Genomic DNA, 25,496 nt, shown 5'->3' with positions numbered 1-25,496 from the left:
GCCGTAATAATTCAACCAAGAGGCTTTTACAATCTGCAAGTTACTTTGTTTATAACATGAGACATTATTCAATTGTAAATAGGCCTCTTCCATATATAGTGATCGTGGCCACAAGACAATATTCCCCCCCTTATCAGATTGTTTTATGATGAGGTTTTCCTTGTCCTGTAATTTTTTCATCAACTCGATGTAACAACGTTGTTGCCAATTCAGTTGAACACTCTCAAGATGTGTTGATTTATATAGTCCCTTCAAGTCAGAGGTCACTTGTTCATGGAAGAGATCAAAATTGTCATAAGGCAATATGGGTTGGAATACAGATTTTGGTTTGAAGGGCGTTCTAATCGTTCCACCTAAGTCCATACCCTCCAGCCCCAAATCACTTGTAATGGCACTTTGTTCATTTTGCAGATGTTGTAAATCCTGAAACAGATAAACATCCCCAGCTGATAATAAAGGAGGACTTGATGTAATGTTAGAAATGTTCATAGGTACCTTTTTCGCCTTGAGTTTATGACATTTCTGCAGTTTTAATTTTCGAATAAATCTGTAGACATCCATCCGGGTCTCAGAATAATTAAAGCTGCTCTCAGGGCTAAATGATAGACCAAGTGCAAGGATTTGTATTTCTGCCTTATTGAGGATTACATCGTACAAGTTAATCACTGTATTGGACATCATATCCAGATCTATTTCCGATTCCACCTCCGTCTCATCGCTTTTTTTGGAGGCTTATTCACACCTACGCCTGTTGCTGCACCTCCTCCTGGCGCTGCGTTTTGCGTTTGCCTGCTTGTTTTTTGGTGTAATTGGCGATTCCGGGATCTCAAAGTGTCTCTCCTGTCCTGGAACAGGCAGTCCACCTCCTGTGCCAGGGATAATTTTAAAGCCCCTGCCTTTGCCCCTCGTTGCATCCTGCTTCCTTCCCCATCAGTTTCACTTTCCGCAGTAGTGCTTATATCAGAACCTGATATGGAAGCAATGGTGGTGTCGCTTAGAATGCTAGTGTTTGTTTGTTTGGCAACACTGGCTTTGGCTCTTACACCATCGTATTTTCGAGCGAAGGTGAAAACATTTCCATTTTGATAGTCCAATTTGTCACGATTAAATTTGTATGCTTTGCGTTTCTTTATAACCTCTTCATCTCTTTGTAATTTCAAAAGCATATCTTTCCTCATTTTTATAATACTTTCAGTCTCCTCCATTTTCGCGATCTCCAGATTTAATTCATCAATCTTGACTTGTAATTTCAGCCTATCACTCTCAGCGAATTTGACCAGAATACAAAGTAGTCTAGCAGAGTAGTCCATATATATATATATATATATATATATATATATATATATATATATATATATACACACATACATTCTGGCTGGGGGAGGTTAAACCTCCCTCTTTTGTAGATACTGCCCCTTATTCCTTTCCTGAATACCGCTTACTATTTCCTACCCATCCCTGAACCGTAAAAACCTTTACAATCCCATAGCCTTACCCATCAATGATCTCTGAAAACCACTTACACCGATTTTAATTCCCTTTAAAAATACACCTACCAGTGTGGTAAAGTCCCACGTTGATGAGTGCCAGAAAATGACATGTTTTGTACTTACCTACATGGTAACTGCTGTGTTATAATAGTAAGACATGTTAAAGCCCTTGATTTAAACACTGCATAAGATTGGACGGTGATACCCCTTCTTTGACTTGTGCGTTCATTGATGTGCTGGAGTTAAATATGACTGATTCTAGCCCTTACTTTATGGAATGATGATATTCTTTACAGTCTGGCTATGTTGGTAAAATCTAATCTAGTTCAGTCCTTTTAGGCAAGAACACCCATATGATGATTATAAAAGTATATAATGTATTGTTTGGTTATTTAAAATCAATATAAATAAACCACTTTACTAAAATACATCTGGATGATAAAAGGTCATATAATGTAACCATAAAAATATTGCCTTGTTGAGCTGCTCAACATATAGAGATGGAATACAAACCTGTGTGCAAAAACGCACTTAGGAGGTACAGTTACTATGTGCAAATATAGTAAATAACAGTTCATCAATAAGTTATATTATGTTGACGTGATCAAACACTATGTAAAAAAAATTAGTGAAAGTTCACTTTTGCACATGCAAGTCTGGGTTGATCAGTGAAATCTCACTCTCAACGAGTGCATGCTCGGCAGTTCTATCAATGTTTGGATGTTATCAAGGCTACGTAGTAACCGGGTCATAAGACCCATCGATGGAGATGGGTTCGGGGTACCAGATTTGATACCAGTTGGACAGTATGCATAATTTTGACAACCGTGCTGGTTTCCTATGCGCCGGGTTAGAACATTCTCGGCTGGCCGTAGTAGGCCAAAAGGATCTTGAATAGTTCATTTTTGAGCTAATAGTTTATAACGTGGCTCTATGGAACACGCTTATATCTGTGAAATTATTTTGTACAGTTTTTTTACTTTATAGTGGACAGGTACTTTCACTGGCAGAGTAACACAAATCTCTAAGTACATCGTAGGACTGTTGTTTAGAAAAAAATTAGTCTTTGTGATAACACGACACATTTCTTCAGAATTCGAGATTTTTCAGTTTCAAATGAAATTTAAATACTTGTCGGAGTGATAATATGCACATCACACAGTGATAATTGCATTTTTTTGTGAGAACTTTAATAAAACAAGGCAAATTGGGGGGGTTCCCCGATGATTGAACCTAAATAGTTCCCAGTACTCATGTCTTACAGAAAGTCATCTAAACTAATATTCGCACACAATAGCTATTAAAAGCTCAAAATAGCACACCGCAAAACTCCTTGTTTAAAGCCGGATTAAAAACCTTAACTGTATTCGATATGGATAGACTAGCCAGTAAAAGGAAAGTATTCTGTTATACCTGTGCATTACGAATAAACTTTGCAAGGGCATTGAGATGTGAGTTCGACACAGCCACAACACATCTTTTATTTAACCTGACTCAAATAATTTTTTGTATTGAACCAAGTACCTTCTTCATCAAGGTGGAGGGATTGTAGAAATTATGCAATATGTAGTTTGCAATTTACTATGGTCACAGGTGTGGAATCTAATAAAATATCTACGTGTCCATGGGGCAGGTTGCTTCAAAAATCTACTTGTCCTGTTACAAAATCCACTTGCCCCTTTGGTGCCATGTAGTGCAGTGGCACATTATGGCAGCAATCTAATTTTAGAAGAGCTCTGATATAGCCTTTTTGATTATGCCAGGGCTCATACCTTAGTAGTGTTTGAATACTTGCACGTTTCCGTAGATCTACATACTGGGGCTGAAGGTAGTTATAAGCAATAGTTGCAGAGTTAGAATGCCCTTTTGAGTCTGTGCAAACCTGCTAACTTTCATGTTTTAAGGGTTTTTAACAACTCTTCTCTAATCCTTTCCCATTCTGAGAAATGTTGGAAATTTACTCCCGACAATGTCAGACGCAAACCTTTTTCCAGAGTTGAGAAAAAAAGTGGTTGAAGGTTAAGTGAACTTGCGAAAATCTGTGTGTTTGCATTAGCTAATCTACACATCCATATTTCCTTGTGCTAAGATACATTTCATAAATATTTTCTAGGAGTACGGTTTCTTGTCCTACTGTAAATTGTTGGCAATTCACGAAAGCTGCATAGCTGCACTTAATGCAAGGACATATACCATGGGTGCACTTTCAAGACATTATTTAATAATTGGGCCCCTAATTTGGTCTGACGTTGACCATGACCTTTTGTGTTTCTTTAAATTCTCTCTCTCTGTCTCTCTCTGTCTCTCTCTGTCTCTCTGTCTCTCTCTCTCTGTCTCTCTCTCTCTGTCTCTCTCTCTCTGTCTCTCTCTCTCTGTCTCTCTCTCTCTCTGTCTCTCTCTCTCTGTCTCTCTCTCTGTCTCTCTCTGTCTCTCTCTCTCTCTGTCTCTCTCTCTCTCTCTGTCTCTCTCTCTCTCTCTGTCTCTCTCTCTGTCTCTCTCTCTCTGTCTCTCTCTCTCTCTCTCTGTCTCTCTCTCTCTCTCTGTCTCTCTCTCTGTCTCTCTCTCTCTCTGTCTCTCTCTCTCTCTGTCTCTCTCTCTGTCTCTGTCTCTCTCTCTCTCTCTCTCTCTGCCTCTCTCTCTCTGTCTCTCTCTCGGTCTCTATGTATCGGCTGGCTTCATTATAACCGCATTCTGCTCTTTCACAAGGAGCACAAAAGTAGTTTTGTTCAATGCCAGTAACTACTGTGGCAGTGTGTGCTTTTTGAGACCAAAAAACTATTTTTGCTTTTGCCAGTGTTTGTTATAATAGTGTGGGCCCAGCAGCTACCACATCAATAATGTTTTACAAAAACCATGCCAAAACAAGTCACACATTGACTAAACTAAAAAGCTGACCACCAATTTCAGACTTACTGGCTTTGCCAATGCTTGTTTTTTTTTTAAAAAAAAAAAAAATTTTGAAAACCTTTATTTACATTTGCACACATATACAAACCCGGGCCTACAACCCCAGGGCTGGCCGCTAAGCAGTTCGGTACAGTATCACAATCAATGTCTAAGCAATTGTCCCTGGGGAGCATAGTAACTCAAATTACCAAGCACAGCGGTTGCGAATGCGATACGACAACAGGATAGGAGGTTTTCATTTTTCAATATAAAATAGAAAGGATCAGGTATTATATAGTGTCTCTGATCACTAAAAGGGGGGGCGAACAGAAAAACGATGTGTCCATACCAAGTTCGCTACCATGAAAATCAGCGGCGTTTAGACATGCGACATCAGGATAAACAGCACATTATTAATATCTACATCATCATTACTGTCCGCCCGCAGCGCCAAGGCCCCGGAGAGGTCAAGGCACAGGTATAAAGATAAGGATGCAAAGAAAGCCGAACCCACTGCACTAACCTGGAAAAGAAAAGGAGAGAGAGGCTAGAAAAGAGAAGAAGAAAAAGAGGCCATAGAACAAAGATAAAAAACTAAATACCCACCCCCACGCCCCCCCACCCTGCACCCCTGCAAATGACTACGGCCACCCCCCACGCAGCGTGCCTGTCGCCCAGCAACCAGAGCCCAAAATATAGAAGAAAGGGAAGAAAAGAAAGGAAAAGAAACCCCACTCGAAAGGGGAAGTCGGAGGAGGGCATAATATTACGGACTCCCGGTCTCCTTCCCCCAACATAGCCAACCCTGCCCCGGAATCCGGTAGGACAATAAATCAATCCCGTAAACCATAATTCCTCAACGAGTAACCCAGACAAGAATCTCAACCCTGGTATCTTCGATAAAAAAAACTGAGGTCGGTAATTAAGGGAAGTCCTTTGCACACAATGGCACAGAAGGCGGCAGAACAGGAGCGCATAGATGTAGGTCGCTGGTACCACTGTCGCCCCTCCCCATCTCCGAGACCGAACTTCATCTCATCCGCCATCTTGAAAGACCGGTGGAGGAGGGGAATCGACACAGTCCAAGACAGCATACAGTACAAAGTAGATGATTCCGTAATGGGGACGGCATGTAAATGATCCGAAGGGTGTAAGATCGAAGGTTTCAGCGGTTCAATTGGGTGTTCAGGCACATTCCAGTCCGGCAATTCCATCACAATAGGGGCAAACACTGTTTCCACCGCCGGGTCTAAATACGCCTCCGAAGCATCCATTGCAACATGGGCTGGCTGCCGGGTCACAAGCGTCGAGTCAGGGTCCGGTCTCAAGCCTGTGATTTCATCCATCGCAGACAGCAAGTCTCGAGTCCGGGCTTTGAAAGTGCCCTGAAGCGCCATAAGTGCCTCCAGCACCGTCAGCAAAGACGGGCCAGGTCGAACCGCTCCATTAAACTTATTCTGTCCTCAGGCATAGTGGTCCCCTCGGAGAGGCGCCTTCTCCGGGGCAAGGTGAAACGGAGCAGGAATAAGCTGTGAGGGAACGGCGGTCAGCGAGCTGTGGTACACGGCGAGGCACCGACACGGGAAGATCGGCAATGTGAGTGCCGGATCCCCGGTTGGGGACACTCACAGTACAGTATCGTGCGTCGCTCGTCGCCTCACCTGCTACAGGGCACCAGGCAGCTGATGGTAACAAGACAATCGAGGAAAAAGTTCAAGTGAACCGGAGACCGGGCCCAACCGCATTCAGCAGTCCGTTGTTGTTCAGCTCGGACCCGGCAGGGCCAGCACTAGAGGTCCCGGCTTCCCAGATGGGTTAGGCCTCAGTACGGACTTCGGCGTATCTTCGCTCCACGACGGCGGAAAAACTCCGGGATTACACCACTGGAGTGTGGGACGGATCACCCACACGGATCCGGTTCAGGTGAGCAGGATAGTGAAGCATAGGACGGAGGTCAGCGGAGCTGGGAGACTATGCGGCCATCTTGGCTGATGTCGTAGCTCCTCCTCAATGCTTGTTTATTTTTGTTTCCAATCTTATTGAAACTGGTTACACTGATTTTCCATTATGAATATTTTTGGGAAATACTATCATGCATCAACGTGTTACTAAATGATCCTGCAAAGAAATGTTACTTGAAATTGTACAGTAGTTTAGCTAAATATTTTTTCCTGCTTTCATATTTTTAATTAACATTTTATTTTGAAAGCAAAGAATCATCAGCCTTGCGTTTAAGCATCTGCAGATATTTGCATAAGCATAAAATCAGCCCATATTCAGGGAGCATTGTACATAGCCTCATAAGCTAAACTTTGAAAACGTGTGTAAACATTTTTATGCTCGAACCACTGTCAGTAGTGCAGTCGGAGCTTACAACATTTACTCATCCTAATAAAGGTTTTCAATTAATGAACCATAAATACAAGTTTAAACAGTATTAACATATGGGCAAAAATATGACCCTAACTACAGACCGTGCCCTTCCCTGATCCATAATGTAGTACTGCGAACAGGCAGCCAAAGGGTTTATGCTGCAGAAGGTTGGGCCGACTTGTCACAAGGACAAAATACACATGAAAACTTGTTGCCCTGGACCCCAAACAATAGGTCTTGTGAATTGGTCTATAGTGATTCCAGATCCTTGCATAAAAGGAACACAAACCTGGATGGGAATTGCATTCCATTTCAAGTTGCACTGAGTGATAGGAAGTACACCCAGCCTAACATAGCCTACAGTGAATAATGATAGGCTTAAAACAAAAGGTCTAGTTAAGGTTTTCGTCCAGATTTTACTTCATGGCTTGTCATTATGATGCTGTTTCTTATGACCAAGGCTGAATCTCGACTGTTAAGCCTGTGCTACAACATTTCCTTAAGACGTGTTTTGTGTCCATAATAAATGGTTTGAGAGCAGCTATATGTGCATTTCAGTGTATTTGCGACAGTTCAAATGTTTGGTGATCATATGTTTGCAGTGCTTTTTAAAAGTGCTATTGTAGTTTTTGTTTTGGATCTTAAGGTGCATACACCAACTTGAGCTCTGTATGCTGGATGTCGCTGAAAGAAATATAGCCGCAAATGTGTTATCACTGCCTTAAGTTCAATTAATAACACTAAACACATTACTATGCTGTCTTCTCGTGCTTACGCTGATAAAAACGACACTTCACTTGAACGTTTTGATCTATTGCACAGGACAAGAAATGGCCAAAACACTTCATGGTAACTTTAAGATTTGGATTACATTAATTCTTAGTGTGAGATAGCTAAAGTATTTGTGCCTGGGGTAAGCCAGCACTCGTAACAACCCTACATGTTTCTGAAAATTAGAAAACTGTGGGAGTCCAAGATGGTGTTGTGTATGTGGATCTCACCACTTTTTCTTAGCCAGTATTCCCTGCAATAATCACATTTTGGAAAGAAAAGATTTCACTTGCATTTCTCCGGAGGAAAGTTGCTGATGAAAGGTTCTACCCTCCAGTGTTCCCACACTCTTGATGTAAACGGTATCCCATTTGTGTGAGTGGGCCTATCACCCATTACAGGACCATCTCCAAAATGTGATGTGGAAACATCAAGGTTTTTCCTTTTTAATTTACATTTTTCTGGGCAATCGAGTACCAGAATTTGGACCCAGGGATACCCAGTTTCTCCAGTATTACATCTTTCATAGATTCACATGCTTGTATCTTCCCCGTCGTCATGGTGGGAGTCTCACGGTAACAGAATGACCAAGCAGTATCATAGAGAAGAAAAACTGCATAGAAAATCCCCATAGGGGCTGTATTATTTGGTAACCAGACCATTTCTTTGTTTTGGTCCAAAAGCTAGCCAATCAGAATTGCTGCCCTGCCCTCACACTCCCCAGCAGCAGCTTCCTGCCTCAGATTTCCAACCGCCTTCGTGTGAGAAAGGAGTCTCCCTGAGCTCTGCTCAGTTTTCTTCTGTTTCCTGTGTGAACTTTTGACCCTTTGGGAATCTGTTTACCGCCTTCTACCTTGAGGTATTGTGTGTATTCTTTTTGCTTAAGATGGCTGAAAGCTCTAAGAAGAGGCTGTTCAGGCCATGCAGATCCTGTGGGAAGGCCAGACTCTTCTCTGAGGACCCACATGAGGACTGCCTTTATTGCCTCTACCCTGAACACCTGGTGAAGTCCTGTAAGCTTTGTAGAAAATTTTCTGACAAAACTAAGCGTGACAGGGAGGCAAGATTACTGTTGTGGCTTCAGAAGAAGAAGGCCACTCCAGGCACAGATTCTGAGGAAGAATCTTCTCACCCCACTCCCAAGAAAAGGAAGGCCTCTGTTTCTGTGGAGAAAGTGGAGCCTAAAAGGGGTAAATCTGAAGAAAAATCGACATCATCTCTTCCTATTACTCCTCTGGGGAAGCAGTCTAGTCTTAAAGGTCCTGGATCTGCACCTTCTACCAGTTCGATGGTTTCTGCTCATAAGTCTGTGGTGAAACCTTCGATTCAGTCGTCTTCAGCTTCATCTAAGGCTGCGTCGACGACCACGACGTCTACGGCAACGACATCGATGAGTAAGATGTCTCTGTCAGGCCCGTCGACGACGACGACGACGACTTCGTCGACGACAGGTTCGATGTCTCGAATGTCGACGGGGGTCCCGTCGACGAAGGTTCCGTCGACGAAGGTTCCGTCGACGAAGGTCCCGTCGACGAAGGTCCCGTCGACGAAGGTCCCGTCGACGAAGGTCCCGTCGACGAAGGTCCCGTCGACGAAGGTTCCGTCGACGAAGGTTCCGTCGACGAAGGTCCCGTCGACGAAGGTCCCGTCGACGAAGGTCCCGTCGACGAAGGTCCCGTCGACGATGGTCCCGTCGACGATGGTCCCGTCGACGATGGTCCCGTCGACGGAGGTTCCGTCGACGATGGTCTCGTCGACGGTGGTTCCGGCGACGAAAATCTTACTTTCAACAGCTAAAGCCTACAGTTCTCCTCAATCAAAGACCATGATCTCCATACGCTCTTTTCAGTCGACAAGAGGTTCGGCTACCATCAGTAAGTCCGCGGAATTCACCTCTTGGACAAAGATTTCTCCATTGCCGCCAACATCGCTGTTGGAGCAGGATTCGGAGGGAGAGGAGTCCTCAGGTGCTGCCTACAGCCCCTCTCAGCTTCAAATAAAAAGCCAGGATACGGATGAGGAGGAAACCTTTTCCTTCAAGGACAGGCCACAATCTGCCAGATATGAATCATTCCAGGAATCTGGTGCCTATGAAGATGAAGAAGAGCAGCACGAGGGCTCACGGGAGGAAGAACGTCAGGAGACAGTTTCCATACCCCTCACCCTTGTGTCTGACCTTAGACTGATGCTGAACGACTACTATCGTCGCTTCCCGGAGGCGAACTCATCGCAGCCAGTTACGCTCACGCCTCCCACGCAGACACCCAAACAGGCACCTGCCCCTCAAGATCGGGGAGTTCAATCTCCGCAGGTGGTTACTATTAGGGATGACCTAACGGACTCTGATGACGATGAAGAGCCCGAAGATGGAGAGCTAGTCCATGATGCCTCGGGCAAGGAATGGGACGAGTACGTTTTGCCTTCAGCTGCATCGCCTGAACCACTCAAATCTACCTCCCCTCCTCAGGACATCGGAGGCTTCCATGATATCATGGAAAGGGCGGCCAAGAGATTCAGTCTGGATGTGGACGTACAGGAAACGGATTGTTTCTTGTACGATTTCAAGGATGATAACAAGAAGTCACTCCGCTCAATACCTATTATCCCGCATTTATGGGAGGAGGGCCTCAAGATTCTAAAAACACCAGCCTCCATAGCGGTTTCAGTTCCGCGAATCGAAAAGAAATACAGAGCTCCAGAATCTACGGCAGCCTGCCTCATTGGTCATCCCAGGCCGGAATCGGTGGTGACACAGGCGGCGCAAAGAAACTCTAAAAACCCGGTGGCTACGTCACTAGTGCCACCAGACAAGGAAGGGAGGAGAATGGATGGAGCGGGTAAGAGGTTTGCGGTCATGGCAGCCTCTACCATCAAAGCGGCAAATGCGATGGCTCTGCTCGGCCGCTACAACAGGCAAATATGGTCAGATCTGGCCCCCATCTTGTCGACGCTTCCAGAGGATCGAAAGGAAGAAGCGGCAGCCCTTCTCAAGTAAGGAGCAAAATCAGCAGCTGAGTCTATCGACATCGCCATGGATGTTTCGTCCCTAGGCTTCAGGCAAATGGCAGGGGCGGTCTCGCTTCGCAGACAGGGCTGGCTAAAGGCGACTTCTTTTCGACCAGAAGTGCAGGCGAAGATTGTCGATATGCCCTTCGACGGTGAGAACCTGTTTGGGAAGCATATCGATGAGGCATTGCAAGGCATAAAGTCAGACACTGATACGGCTAGAGCGCTGGGATCTCTCCAGCAGGGAAGGTTTCAGTCCTTTCGGAAGAGGGGTGCAAGAGGACAATTTAACCAACGATCCTCTTTTCAATCTAACCGATATCAGCCGTACAGTCAGCAGGGATATCGTCAGTTTAACTCCAACAACCAGTACAGATCCTCCAACTCCTCTTACCAACAACAGTCCAGAGGTAAATCCAACGCCAGGGGGAAAAATCAGCAGTCTAATAGACGTCAATGATTTCAGGCAGGCGCTCCCCACACTACAGATCCCGGACGACGACCACTATCTGTCTCAATACTACGCCAACTGGATGTCCATAACATCGGACAAATGGGTCCTGGACGTCATCAGCAGGGGCCACACACTGGAATTTGTGGAAATACCACCGGACCACCCTCCAGTGCTCAGGCCCAACCATCATCGCAAAGAAATGCAGATGGAAGTTCTCTCGCTCCTACAAAAGGGAGCCATAGAGGAAGTACCACAGCATCTCAGAGGGAGAGGCTTCTATTCACATTTCTTCCTCATCAAAAAGAAACAGGCCCAGAAATGGAGACAGGTATTGGACCTGAGGGATCTCAATCATTACATAAAAAAGATACCCTTCAGAATGTTGTCGTTGCAGGAGATCTTACTCATGTTAAAGGGCAAGGACTACTTAGCGTCCTTGGATCTCATGGATGCGTACTTCCATATTCCCATCCATCGGAAGCACAGGAAGTATTTGAGGTTTGCTGTGGAGAGTCGCCACTTCCAGTTCAAAGTCCTGCCGTTCGGACTCAAATCGGCCCCGAGGGTATTCACCAAATGCATGGCCCCGGTGGCGGCCCACTTAAGGCTACAAGGCCATTACATTTACCCATACCTGGACGACTGGCTGGTGACAGGTCCATCTTTCAGGGACGCAGCGGAAGCTCTACAAAACTGCGTCCGGTTGTTTCAGCGATTAGGCCTGAGAACAAACTTGGAGAAGTCCTCGCTGACTCCGGCCCAGGGCATACAATTCTTAGGGGCATGGATATGCACCAAAGAGGGCAAAGCCTACCCTTCCAAAGATCGGATCAGAAAGATCAGAGGACTGACGACTTCTCTACAAGCAAAAAAGTCCACTTCCGTGAGAATTTACAAGTCCATGTTGGGGATGATGTCATCCTGCATCCCGTTGGTACCAAACTGTCGTCTAAGGATGAGACCTTTGCAGGAACAACTCGACGAGCAGTGGGTACAGGCCAGCGGAACCTTCGAGGATCGCATTACCATCACGACCAGTATGAAGGTGGCCATGTCATGGTGGAAGATCCTAAAAAACCTAAACCAGGGACTGAGCTTCATTCCTCGGGATCACGACTTCGTGATGACGACGGACGCTTCACTGAAAGGATGGGGCGCGCATCTTCAAGAACTGGAGATTCAGGGCCTTTGGTCAGATTGGGAAGCTCAGCTTCACATAAACATGTTGGAGCTCAAGGCAGTATTCCTAGGGCTTCAAGCTTTCCTTCCCAGAATACGTCAGTCGTCAGTACTTATTCAAACAGACAGCACCACGTCCATGTTTTACCTGCTGAAACAGGGCGGGACGAGATCCAAACAGCTGTCAGCACTGGCGCAAAGGATCTGGAAGTGGCTCATATCCAACGAAATCTCGATCCAAGTCCAGCATATACAGGGAGTCCTCAACACTCGGGCGGACGCCCTGAGCCGCACTCCCAATGCGACACACGAGTGGGAACTTCACGACACTCAGATTTGCATTCTGTTCCAAAGGTGGGGCACTCCCACATTAGATTTGTTCGCGACTCAAACCAATTCAAAGTGCACTCACTTTGCGTCAAGGTACCGTCAACAGGGATCCATGGGAGATGCATTCCTCATGGACTGGACAGGAAGGTTTGCATACGCGTTCCCTCCGTTCCCGTTGATTCCGCGCATACTGCGCAAGATGAGACTGGAACCGTGCCGGATCATACTGATTGCTCCAGCCTGGCCAAGACAGGCGTGGTTTTCAGACCTCCTTCAATTGTCGAGGGGCGACAAGATTCAGCTCCCGACATTTCAAGACCTCATCTCCATGGAGAAAGGCCAGATTCTGCATCCGGATCTACGCTCTCTGAAGTTGTCCGCATGGAACCTCACGAGCGTGAATTTCAGGATCTAAACATTTCGCAAGAGTGCAGGCATATCCTCTCACAAGCGAGAGCTGTATCCACGAACAAAACATATACAGCAAAATGGACCCGGTTCTGCCACTGGTGCAACAGACAAAGCTTGCATCCCTTTGAGGTTCAGCCTGAAGGTATCCTGCCTTACCTGCTCTTACTATCAAAGTCAGGCCTTTCGCATGCTTCAGTCAAGGTGCACTTAGCAGCAATATCACGATTCAGGCGAAAGCCAAACGAACCATCTCTCTGGTCGTCCAGAGTAATAAAGGAATTTATCAAGGGACTCTTTAGAGTCTTTCCACCCATCCAACGACCACCTGTTCCGTGGCATCTGAATACAGTGCTATCGCAGCTTATGAGGCCACCCTTTGAGCCCATACATAAGACAGACTTGCAGTTCCTGTCCTGGAAAACAGCCCTCCTTCTCGCCTTAACATCTGCAAGGAGGGTTAGCGAAATCCAGGCCTTTTCGGTGGAGGAACCCTTCTTACAATTCCGTCAGGACAGGGTTATATTGAGAACTAATCCTACCTTTATTCCCAAGGTGGCGACGTCTTTTCACCTGAACGAACCCATTATTCTACCTACTTTCTTCAGCAAGCCCTCATCGGATGCAGAAAGAGCCTTACACTCTCTAGACATTTCAAGATGCCTAAAGTTCTACATTGAGAGGACAAAGCCGTTCCGTAAGTCCAAGCAATTGTTCATCGCATTTGAAGGGCAGAGAAAAGGTCTTCCATTGTCGAGACTGAGTATTGCTAGATGGATATCCTCAGCTATCCTGAAATGTCATGACAAAGCGGGGAAGCCGCTACATTCTAAAGTGCAGGCGCATTCAACGAGGAAGATGGCAACCTCGATGGCCTTGTTCGCAGGAGTGGCACTGCCAGATATCTGCAGGGCAGCAACGTGGAAGAGTGTCCACTCATTTACAAAGCACTACTGTCTGGACACTGCGTGGAAGGAGGACACGGCAGTGGGTCAGGCTGTTCTGAAGCGTCTATTCCAGTAAGGTATGGCCTAATGGCATATTGTTTTTTGCTATACAGTACTTTGATGCGTAATTACATGCATTTATCGTATTGCTGATGTTTTTCATAGCTATTATTATGTCATTGCTTGGCGGCAGAGCTTCCTTCTAGGTTCTGTCCTGGAAACGCTACGGATATGGTGAGCACTGCTTACTACTCTGATACAAGCATGTGAATCTATGAAAGATGTAATACTGGAGAAGGAATTAGTTACTTACCTGTACACTATAGTTCTCCAGTATTATCTTTCATAGATTCACATGCGCCCGCCCGCCTCCCCGTTTCTCAGGCAGATCTTGTTCTCGGAATTTATCCTTGTCTCTCACTCGGGGACGGAAATCTGAGGCAGGAAGCTGCTGCTGGGGAGTGTGAGGGCAGGGCAGCAATTCTGATTGGCTAGCTTTTGGACCAAAACAAAGAAATGGTCTGGTTACCAAATAATACAGCCCCTATGGGGATTTTCTATGCAGTTTTTCTTCTCTATGATACTGCTTGGTCATTCTGTTACCGTGAGACTCCCACCATGACGACGGGGAAGATACAAGCATGTGAATCTATGAAAGATAATACTGGAGAACTATAGTGTACAGGTAAGTAACTAATTCCATCTTTGGAATCCAACATCAGACGTTCTGAAAACTAGACACATGGGAGAGTCCAGGGCAGTGTGACTTTCATTGATCCCACTACATTTTCTTACCTGCATTGTCCTGCAAAATTCAAACTTTACTAAAATTGCATTTTCTCACTTTAATGTGAGAAAAGTTACAAAATCTATAGGGATTTACTAAAGTCCTACGACCCAGCATTCCCACACTGATATAAACAGTATGCTATTGATGCGTCCGGACCTTTCGTCTGTAACGGCATTAGTCAAAACTTGGACTGTGTGAAGTAAATGTAGTGTCAATGTGTTTTCAAGATCGATAAAGTCCTGGTTCGATCCTGTGATGTGTGTTAGAGAGCAATCCACATATGGGGGCTAGCATTTTATCAGGAAAAAGTGTAGGAACGCAAAGTGTTAAGACCATTGGTTGCAAGTGCCTCCAAATTCTGTAAAATAAATACCAGAAAGTGTATTTTAACTACTGTTTTGACATTTGCAAATTACTCTAAGACAATGTGCTGAGATCCATGCAAGCCACACCACACTGGTTTCTTTTGGCGCTTCACGATAAGGAAATGCCAATTGCTGGAGGGTTCCCTTGGTGGCAGTCGACCCTGTGCCAAATTTCTGCATTCAGACCCTTTCCCTCGTGGAAAGAGAGAGGACAAATTGTTGTGTTAATGCTATTTGTGACATTTGCTAGATTTTGTGTAGGAATATGTGCTGATATCCATACAATTAATTCCCTCTGTTCTCTAATTACCAGGCAACTCGGGTGCAGGCTGATTTTCGAACCTGAATACTAAGCCATACCTTATGGCAACTAAGAAAATTGGGATGTTCCTGGGTAGGGGAGGGAGGGGGGAGGTGGTGGTGGGTATCGTACATCGGATATACAGTCAGACTGTGCCAGTTATATATGGCGGTTTTGCCTCTGCGCCGCATCTGTAATTCGGCTAAGGCCCCCATGCAAATGAGGGAATGCCTGCACAAGATGACGTTGGCAAATCTGTGTGCTGGTGTGATCCATATTGTAAAAGATAGTAGCCAAGCACCTAAGGGCCCATCTATAATACAAAGTGCCCCAGAGGCAAAAGAAGCGGACTGAATCATCTGTTGCTCAATCTCCCCCTCCCCCCGGATCTTTTTGTCATACAGATCCTGGTGTGTAGTCTGATTTCTTGTGGGTAGTGCAATCGAAGGTAAATTACCAAATCTACACCGTAGAGTGGCAGAATGACAGTTTGGGCTGTAAGGGTTGGTGGTACGGGTGATTCTAGGATGGACTGACCAACACTCCATTCTTTTGTATCAGCAATCCCTGGTGTCTAGTTTGTATTCTGCCATGCTGATGAGAGGAAATTAGGGGCGGTTGCACCAATTTGCCCAAAGGGGGGGAGACACAAAGACTGTGAGGGGCTTTAGGAGTGGATGTGCACCCCAAACGCTGAGTTCTGTTTTCACTTGAGTTTCACATCCTCCACAGTAGAGGGTTTACAGGCAAACACTGCTTCTCTTGCCACAGTTAAGCTAAAAAAAACTCTAGCACCCTCAACCCAAAAGAAATTCTAGAATGCTTACTATTGGTGTTTGTTAGAAATGCAAAACTGGGTAAAAAAAGACAGTTTCACTTAATGCCTACTTATCCAAAATGCTTAATTTGCTGCTTTAGCTAGAGTATTGAATTTATCAACATTAGTAAGCAACAGCCAGTTTGAAAGTAGTTCAGAACAATATGGTTTTTTAGTAAATTGTTGTCTACAAGACGTATGCATCGTCTATGTAGAGCAGAAGGTGATTCATTGTATTAACATAAAGAGATTCATAGATAGATAGATAGATGGGGGCTCTGTGTCCACCCCTTAGTTTGAGGCAACCATTTCATAAATTGGCTTGGGACTTGGCTTGGGACTTTGGCTGTTCTTTCTGGGTGTATCTTTCTGCTTCTTTTATGTATTTATCTAAAATCTGTCATTGCATTGTTAACTATTTTTAGCTACATTGTTCTCAACCCCTTTACTGCTAGGCATTACCCCTCAGTACTAAGCCTTTTATTTAGGTTATTTGGGGTAGTTCACAGTTAGGCCTCTAAGTTATTGTCCTCATAAGTTATCCACTGCTGTTTGGGAAAATTGAGGCGAAAAGTGCTGCAGAAGAAAGTTTCTGTTTTTTTCCCCTGCAAATGGCATCAACAAAGGGATTGCGGTGCTAAGGTCACCATCTTCCCAGTTGAAATAAATAAATGTTGAAATTGAGTTGAAAAAAACAACCATTTGTGTCTACAACTTCATCTGTAACTTCTTACTATGGAAGATTTTTGACAGCAATATACTGTTACGTCCACTGGACCTTTCTGGGGGCTAGCTTATATAGGACTTGTAGGTTCCCCACGATCCAGAGGTACCCAGAGCCAACAACTAAACTGCACTGTTGAATGGTTTTATATTGTGTACGGACTATACAGCAATTCATATGGAAAAAGGGTATGAAGTAAAACTCTGTGTTTCTAAAATGTATATTAGATGCTGAGTTTAGGACCAGTGGTTGTTTTTACATCTCTCTATTTATAGGCATCCATTTTGGCAAGTTTTTCAGAGGGCATTTTGTAAAAAGTCTTCTGAGTTGCACACATTTGAAAGGCACAAGCGTAGAGATATTCAATTGTTAATAACAAATGTTCAGCTATTCTGTTCCCACATGTCTCCCGATATAAGTGGTATCCCACTTGTGTGAAACAAAACACTCCAAAATGTAACCTAGGACCCATCATATTACACCTAGAAGAATGCATGTTTTTTTACAAGGTGGCTAGCTGTGGATTTTGGGCCACAGCTCAGCTGGCACCTAGAGAAACCTACCAAACAAGCGCATTTGTATAACTAGACACCCGGGTGAGTCCAGGGTGGAGTAACTTGTGTGACTCTCACCAAGTTTTTTTTACCTAGAATCTGCTTCAAACCTTACATTTTTCCTTAAAGAAATTTTCTGTACAGTTCTGTGCGGAAAAGTCCTGGAGTCTAGTCTGCCACTACTCTCTTACCACCCATTGTTCCCCCAAGTCTCCCAAAAAAGCAGTGTCACTTGTGTGGGTAAGCCCAAATGCAATAAACACATACATTTTTTCCACTGAGAAGCAATGTTTTTTTGCTACGTGGGTAGCTGTGGATGTTTGGCCACAGCCAAGCCGGCGCCTTGGTAAACCTACCAAACCAGCACATTTTTTAAAACTAGACCCCGGGGGAATTCCCGGATGGTGTGACTTGTGTGGCTCTCACCAGGTTTTTTTCCTAGAATTCCCTGCATAGCTCAAACATTGCTTAAAAAAATCACATTTTCTTTACAATGCTGTGAGGACACATCTGGACTCTACAGGCAGCCACAAATCTTCTCACCTTCCACCATTTCTCCAAGTCTCCCGTGGAAAACTGTGCCTCACTTATGTGGGTTGGCCAAGTGCTCGCAACAGGGAAGGACCCAAACCATAAAGTGGAGACATTAAATTGATCTATCACAAAACAACCTGGTTTTGCAAGGGGTCACCTGTGTTTTTGGTCCCGGGCTTAGCGGCTATCTAAGGAAAACTATCAAAACCAGACATTTCTGAAAAGTAGACACCTGACTGAGTCCAGGGATGTGTGGCTTGTGTGGATCTCCCAGCGTTTTCTTACCCCTAATCCCCTGCAAACCGCAAATGTTATTAAAAAGTCACATTTTCCTCACATTTTTGTGTGTGAATGTTGTGGGATCACCAGAACGATACAAATTTCCTACCACCCAGCGTTCTCCCTGGTCTCCAGATAAAAATGCTAACTCACTTATGTGGGTAAGCAAACTGCCTGTGACGGTGAAGAGCCCGAAACATACTGTGGCGATAATAATACCTATGGTAGGTGTACTAGTTAGTTGTGGGGTCGGCAACCATGTAGGGAAACCTGTCAAACCCAGACATTTCTGGAAACTAGACACGGAGGTGAACATTGAATAAAAACACAAATTTTCCTTACATTTCTGTGATGTAAACTACAGGAATGTGCAGGTATCCACAAACTTCCTACCTCCCAGGGGTTCCCCACTTGTCCTGATAAAAACGCTACCCCACTTGTGTACCTGTTGACCCTGGTGTGATTCATTTCTGACATGGGCACTAGGCCAAGGCACACAAGAGGGGGGAACACTAGGTCATCTTGGTAAGTAAACCTTGTGGGATCCACACAAAACATAACACACATTATTCCCTTAGAGACCGATTTCCAAAAAAATGTGAGGGATGGTGTTCACTACAGAGAGAGTATGCATTGACAGTAAAATTCTACAAAATAACAAAACATTATTGCACACATCAATCACAGGCATACTGGTTGGGTTTGGCACAAGGGTAAGTAAATGGTTCATAACAAAACCATTACCGGTGACTTAACTAAATCTACGAAAGTCATTGTTAATAATTTTAAAACCGGAACAGTGAACAATTGACGTGGAGATCTTGAGCTGCAAAACCATTTCAAGGCACCAACTTCTGTACTCTCCTTTGAAATGCCTTTCATAAGCCAGACACAGAAAACCATTCACACTGCCAGCTTCTGCCCCAAGACAATACAGCACTTACATTTACAAATAGCACCATTTAAGGGCCCATCACCCTCATAAGCCAACAGGACTAACACACTAATCACACCACCTAGCAGCCAAACATCCGATAACTTACAAACTCACCTAAAGCAAGTCAGTACACCTACTGGCTACCAGCCTCAAACACACTGCCAGCCCATGCACACTGCCACCCAAGCGCCAGTTCATGTACAGCGAAGTTTACCTTTCTAGAGCTTTAGAGTCCATGCTGTTGGCCTTCAAAGGGAGTGTAGGTTAAGCACACTGTTGACTAATCACACAATGCAGTGGTACCTCAAAGCGTTAGGCCATTAGAGAGACCCGTATCTTCTGCCCAGATTTTGACAGGGTAAAATGTACTACACATGGATCACCATGCGCAAAAGTGCACATCCCTGTCCCTAGCTAAAATTAAAGGCAGTGGATTGTGGGTGATAAGTTGTTTGGGGCTTGGTAAGTTTTGTCTTATTCTAGAGCCAGCGCTTTTTGTTAAGTAATTCCTAAATCTGTGCTGTGGGTACTTTAGTGTTCTCAGTTGATCTGTACTTGTGATATTGATGATGACTTATTACTGTAGCTATTGTTCAAGTTTATTTGATTTTTATGAACCTTTAGTAAACTAATAAAATAAGCAACGTCTCATTTTTAGTGCTTAAATGAAATTAGATTTGTCATCTATTCGCGATTGCTCTAACCCTTTGAAAATTGTAAAAGTTACTTCGTATATTATCTTTTGATTATACCATTTATTTTCTTTTTCTTTTCAGATTTCTTTTGATGGAATCTATGCAAATATGCGAATGGTTCACATACTGACATCAGTTGTTGTAAGTAGTTTTTATTAATGGCCATTTATTTCACTAGATGTAGCATTGCTGCTCACTTGATTGAAATGTCTGTTCTGACATCGCACTGCACGTTTTGTCTATGTGAACTTATGTGGAGTCGCCATTTGGCAAGGGAGTTTCTTATTCTGTGCAGGAGCAGCAAGATAACTGCAGGGAAGTTGCACACCGGAATATGACACTCTGGCATTTAGAGATGTTAACCTTGGCCACGGCAACCAACGTAGTCATCGAAAAAGGTGCAGTTTCTGGACCAGCAAGGTCTAATGGACTCACCATGAGCAGGTAAATCAAAGTGGGCCTTGAGCAAGCAGGGAGCCCACTGGAGCCAAAGAAGACCCTCAAGAGGACCCACAGGCCGGAGGCAAAGGAGTTGCAAGAGGAGCTCGAGCAGCTCACCAAAGAATGTAAGCCCATGGTGCAGAGAGTGCAGTGCAGGCGAAGATCTTGGCTGCAGGAGATGCTTGAGCCAGAAGATCTCTGGAGGAGATTGTCAACAAGCCTTGGCAACGGCAATTCCACTTGCTGTGAAGACAGGGCAAGCCTCGAGGGAGTTGCAGAACCAACCCTGTGTTTCTGAACCTTTCATAGTCTGTAGGAGCTCAAAACAGCAGACCAGGCAGCTTTGTTGCCGTGCCTTCGGATGCAGGGGAGTGACTCCTTCCCTCCAAGGGAGATTCCTTTGGGTGTCTTGGATGTCCACAAGCATTATGAAGAACCTGTTTAGAGCACAAAACAAACACAAGGAGATGATGGACATAGCGCTGAAACTTTTCAGACACTCGCCCCCAGTCACAGGTCTGGGTTGAATCCATCTTCAATTAAACACAAGAAGGTCCCTGTGAAGAAAATATCAAGGGAAGAAAACCAGGGAAAAATAACTACATATACAGCGCTAAACCCCTTATGACATATTCATATCAGAGCTGACCCACAGAAAAAATAACACCCTACTATAGAAATACGTAAAAAAAAAATGATTCTCTTTTCCAAAAATGTTCATGTTTCATTCAATTGATATTGGATAATATTTCAATAAATACACAAACATTTAATTTAATGTGACCACAACTTTCATTAAATACAGAGGAGTCTCCGGCATAGACGAAGCAGTCTACTTAGTCAAGGTACATGCCTCAACAACAACAAAAAAATGACATTATATATATATATATATATATATATATGTGTGTGTATGTATATATATATATATATATATATATATATATATATATATATATATATATATATATATATATACATACATCTCTCTACCAACAAGTCCAATAATGCGCGCTCTCAGGAGTCTTTGCAAAAGAAGAATTTATTCCAGGTTACGCGTTTCGGAAGCGAACTTCGTTGGTCACACGAGAAAACCATGTATATAGTATATAGTTAGCAAGTGAAGGCTTGCGTGCCACTTTGCCGTTGTATAACACTGAAGACACAATTTCATAACTCATCTTTGCAAACTGTACAGTTGATTTTGTGATGTTTATTTGAAGATGTATTGTTTTGCACTTTGTACATTCTCAGAGAAACAATCATTGGGGGATTAGCTTTAGTCCTGCAACCCCCGTTTTAGTGGAAAAGAGGGTGTTGCCTGTCTCCCTCAAACTTTCCAATCTGACAGCAAGCGGACCCTGAGACCCTGCCAGCAAGCGGACCCTGAGCAAGCTGAGAAATGTTGATGGCGCCCATTTGGGTCTTTATTGCGCACTACTGGTCCCAGAATGCATTGAGGGTGATTATCATACCGAAAATGGAAATAAAAGAAGGATTTCACCAGTCAGTGCTTTGTTTGCCATAATTTTCCGAAACCTGCCTATGAAGAAGGGTTCCAATATACCCGAAACGCGTCGGCGAAAAATATGGGGAGTGTGCTCTGCCTACCTACCTGTGAAGAGGAGTGATCCTGGGTGTGTCGACCACTTAGGGGCACCTTGACTTTATATAACAACCACACAGAAAAAAATCATCAAACACAAACAATTTCACAAAGACCATACATAACCATTATAAACATCATGGATACTTTGAACAACACAAACGCGCCGACGCACGTTTCAAAATTCCATGCACCATCCTTCATCAGGGCGCTGATGTATATATTCAATATTCAAAAAGCCTGATACATATATTTCTTTAAACAATTATTGTTGAGTCGTTGTCAATAGCATTCAGTAATATCTGTGGGAACAAGCATAGCATCATTAAACCCTTAAATCATTTCATGCTTTTCAATAATTCAAACCTCAATTAAAATAAGAGCAAAATATAATAATGACCTGAGAGAGACAGTACTGTGCAATAAAACACAAAAGGTGCTGAAAGGTAAGATACACCAACCATCACCATATTTAAATCAAAAAAGGATAGACACCAGGTGTAAAGAGCTTGCTAGTGAACAAAGAGAACCTCATGCCCCCAAAAGTAATATATACAATAATAGTAGACTCTACGTTCTTGTAGGTGCTAGACACCCAAAAGATGAAAATCCATCTATGGAATGAATTATATCCTGAGTGCTTCTTGGGCTTCTGCGCCTTACATCATCAAGATTGAAAACAAGAGTCTCATAAATGAAGAAAATTCAGACAAAATAAATATAAAGTTCTGTCACGCGCATAAGAGAGCAAAATGGCAGTGAATAAAGCCAATGGCCTACTTAGTACGGGGGTGTAGAACACCAGAAACTATAAGCGTTCACACGATGGGGTACTTCCGTCACAGAAAGGAGACGGGCTACCAAATAGAAACACAAAGACACAGAGACTAAAGATTCAATCTGACGGTGATTCAATAGGAACCAAAAATACACATACCAATAAAATAAGGTATCTGTATAAATCCAGAGTTGGAAGTGAAGTACATATAACCGCACAGGTGAGGTGGACAAAATAAGTCTCAAATGATAACTAAAAATAAGCAGAATCAAATAGACATTGGTAAAGGAACACGGAGTCTCCTTATATTGTAAAATGGACAACTGAATGTCCTGTAAGACTTACTTTTATTCGCACGACATCAGAAAAGTATCCTAGTTTAACACCTTGGCTGCGCGGCCGATTTTGCGGAAGTGCGGCACTTCCGCAAAACGGGCGGAGCCGCGTCGGCCATTGGCTGACGGCAGCACCAGCGACTTAGCGTTGCCATCGGCCAATGGCCAACGGCAGCATGGAAGGGGTTAACTTAAATGATGGTCAAACAGTCGGATATATGTCGTAATGTAATCCCTCCTCTACCTCAACCGAGTTGAAGGGGTCTGAAAAAATGACAAAGAAGCGTCGTAGAAAACCTAAATGTGAAGATCCAGTGCTGCAGACATAAAACACTACCTTAAACCATAAAGTTCTTAGGCATATTTAAAGTACCCCCTTAGAAAAAACATATGGTGTAGCTAAAAATGCCAGAAATAGTATACGCCCCTATGTTCCGACACTATAGACAACTCAAGATCTATATCTAACAAGGAGCCAGATCTCATATGTAAACTTAGTGGAATCGTACCCGGGTCCCAGAGCATTGAAAAGCATGAAATGATTTGAGGATTTAATGATGCTATTCCTGTTCCCACAGATATTACTGAATACTATTGACGAAGCCTCAACAATAATTGTTTAAAGAAATAAATTTTATCAGGCTTTTTTGAATATTGAGTATACCATCAGCACCCTGATGAAGGATGGTAGATTGAATTCAGAAACGCGCTTCCTCTCATTTGTGTTGTTCAAAGTATCCATGATGTTTATAATTGTAATGTATTGCCTTTGTTAAATTGTTTGTTTGTTGATGAATTTTTTCTGTGTGGTTGTTGCTTATATATATGTAATTTTGTTTTTTGTAGTTCACATTTACCTTGACTAAGTAGACTGCTTCGTCTATGCCTGAGACTCCTCTGTATTTAATGAAAGTCGGGGTCACATTGAATTAAATGTTTGTGTATTTATTGAAATATTATCCAATATTAATTGAATGAAACAGATGAACATTTTTTGGAAAATAAAATGCAAACATTTTTTTAAAAACATATTTCTATAGTAGGGTGTTCTTTTTCCTGTGGGTGAGCTCTGATTTGTATATGTTATAAGGGGTTTAGTGCTCTATATTTGGTTGAATCTATCTTCATTGTCTTCGCCACCTCAGTTCAGACCCAGCAGTATGCAAATCAGTCTTGACCCTGTGCCTCATGGGAACAGTCGAACCTGAACTGCCAAGCCAGGTCTTGCCTTAACCAGAAACAAGCATCCTGGGACCGGTTTCTGCGTAACAACCTTCATCAGTCAGGCTAGCTTGATTCCAGTGACCAAATAAGCAAGGGACCCACGTCTGGCATACCCTGTCAACTTAGGGCAAACCGAGCAAACACAAGGATATGATGGACGGAGCACTGAAACTTTCCAGACACTCACTCCCAGTCACAGATCTGGGTTGAATCCATCATCATTCTTTAGCTCACGTTGCCACCTCAGTTCAGAACCAGCTATAGGCAAATCAGTCTTGACCCTGTGCCTCATGGGAACAGTCCAGCCCGAACTGCCATGCCAGGACTTCCCTGAACCGGAAAAAAGCACAGGCACTGACGTTGCAGAAGACTGGCAGGATGACTAGACCAGGAGCAGCAGCTATCTAACCAGTTGCAGTCTCGGTTCCCAAAGCAAAGGCCATCAAAGTCCAAAGTGCTCGGATGGTCGAAGTTGAAGTGGTTTCATATCTGAATCTTTTCCCACGACAAATCTGGGGCTCCACCCACAGGTAAGCCCTTAAGTACCCTAAGGAAAGGGCTGGGCCGATTTAGGGGTCCTTCCCAGAGGAGGGGCTCGACAGTGGGGAGGAAACTCCTATGTCCAGTTTCATCCCAGAGCGGGAACCAACTGCTCCCTGAACAGGTTTCAACTGAAGTATGCAAAGAGGGACCAAAAGCAGTCTAATGGAGATGGCAAGCGCCACCACCTGTAAAAAGCAGCTGTGACTCCCAAGACTTTCGATGCCGCTTGTTGCAAACCACCTCTAATTTACCTTAATATTAGTTATCAAAATAACGAGGGAGGTGCTCTAACTGCATCTCATTTTGGCTCTTCCTTTTATACAGATTTTACACAATGCATTGTTGTCATGTCAGCCCACCTTTGTTATATCAACATGTTTATACAAGATTTGAGTCCCCGCTCCGAGCGTGTTGTCATACAAGCCCCACTGTTATTCTCCTCCCACCCGGGTCAAACAGACAATATTATGGTATAACAGGGCCTTGCTTCAGGGTCTAAAACATGTGAGACCGGCCAGATCTAAGAGTCTGTTCCGTTGATAAAACAGGTTCCATTGTTGGTGAAAACAAGTCTTGCTGTTTGCGGTGCAATAAATCATGTCTGCAAGGGTCATCTTAGTATCTGAAAACGTAGGTTAGTACACAAGTGTGGGGAGGGGAGAAGAATGCAAAAGTTCATAAGTTCATTAGTTATTGAGGACCCGAAGAGGTGGTGGGTTAGCCAAAGGG

General features: G+C 43.9%; 1 protein-coding gene across 22 annotated transcripts in view; it reads left to right on the top strand.

Annotated features, from left to right (window-relative positions):
- Positions 1 to 25,496, top strand: part of ATXN2 (ataxin 2) — a 1,802,199-nt gene that overhangs the window by 212,014 nt on the left and 1,564,689 nt on the right. For all 22 annotated transcript variants that reach the window (XM_086943042.1, XM_086943056.1, XM_086943053.1 and 19 more), the window contains one exon: positions 19,922 to 19,981. In XM_086943042.1, the coding sequence (XP_086799168.1) occupies positions 19,922 to 19,981 (60 nt within the window). The remainder of the gene's footprint in view (positions 1 to 19,921; positions 19,982 to 25,496) is intronic.

This window comes from Lissotriton vulgaris, chromosome 11 (genome assembly GCF_964263255.1).
Source record: "Lissotriton vulgaris chromosome 11, aLisVul1.2, whole genome shotgun sequence".
NCBI lineage: Eukaryota > Metazoa > Chordata > Amphibia > Caudata > Salamandridae > Lissotriton > Lissotriton vulgaris.
Note: the sequence above shows the minus strand (reverse complement) of the source record. Positions and strands in the feature narration are given on the sequence as shown.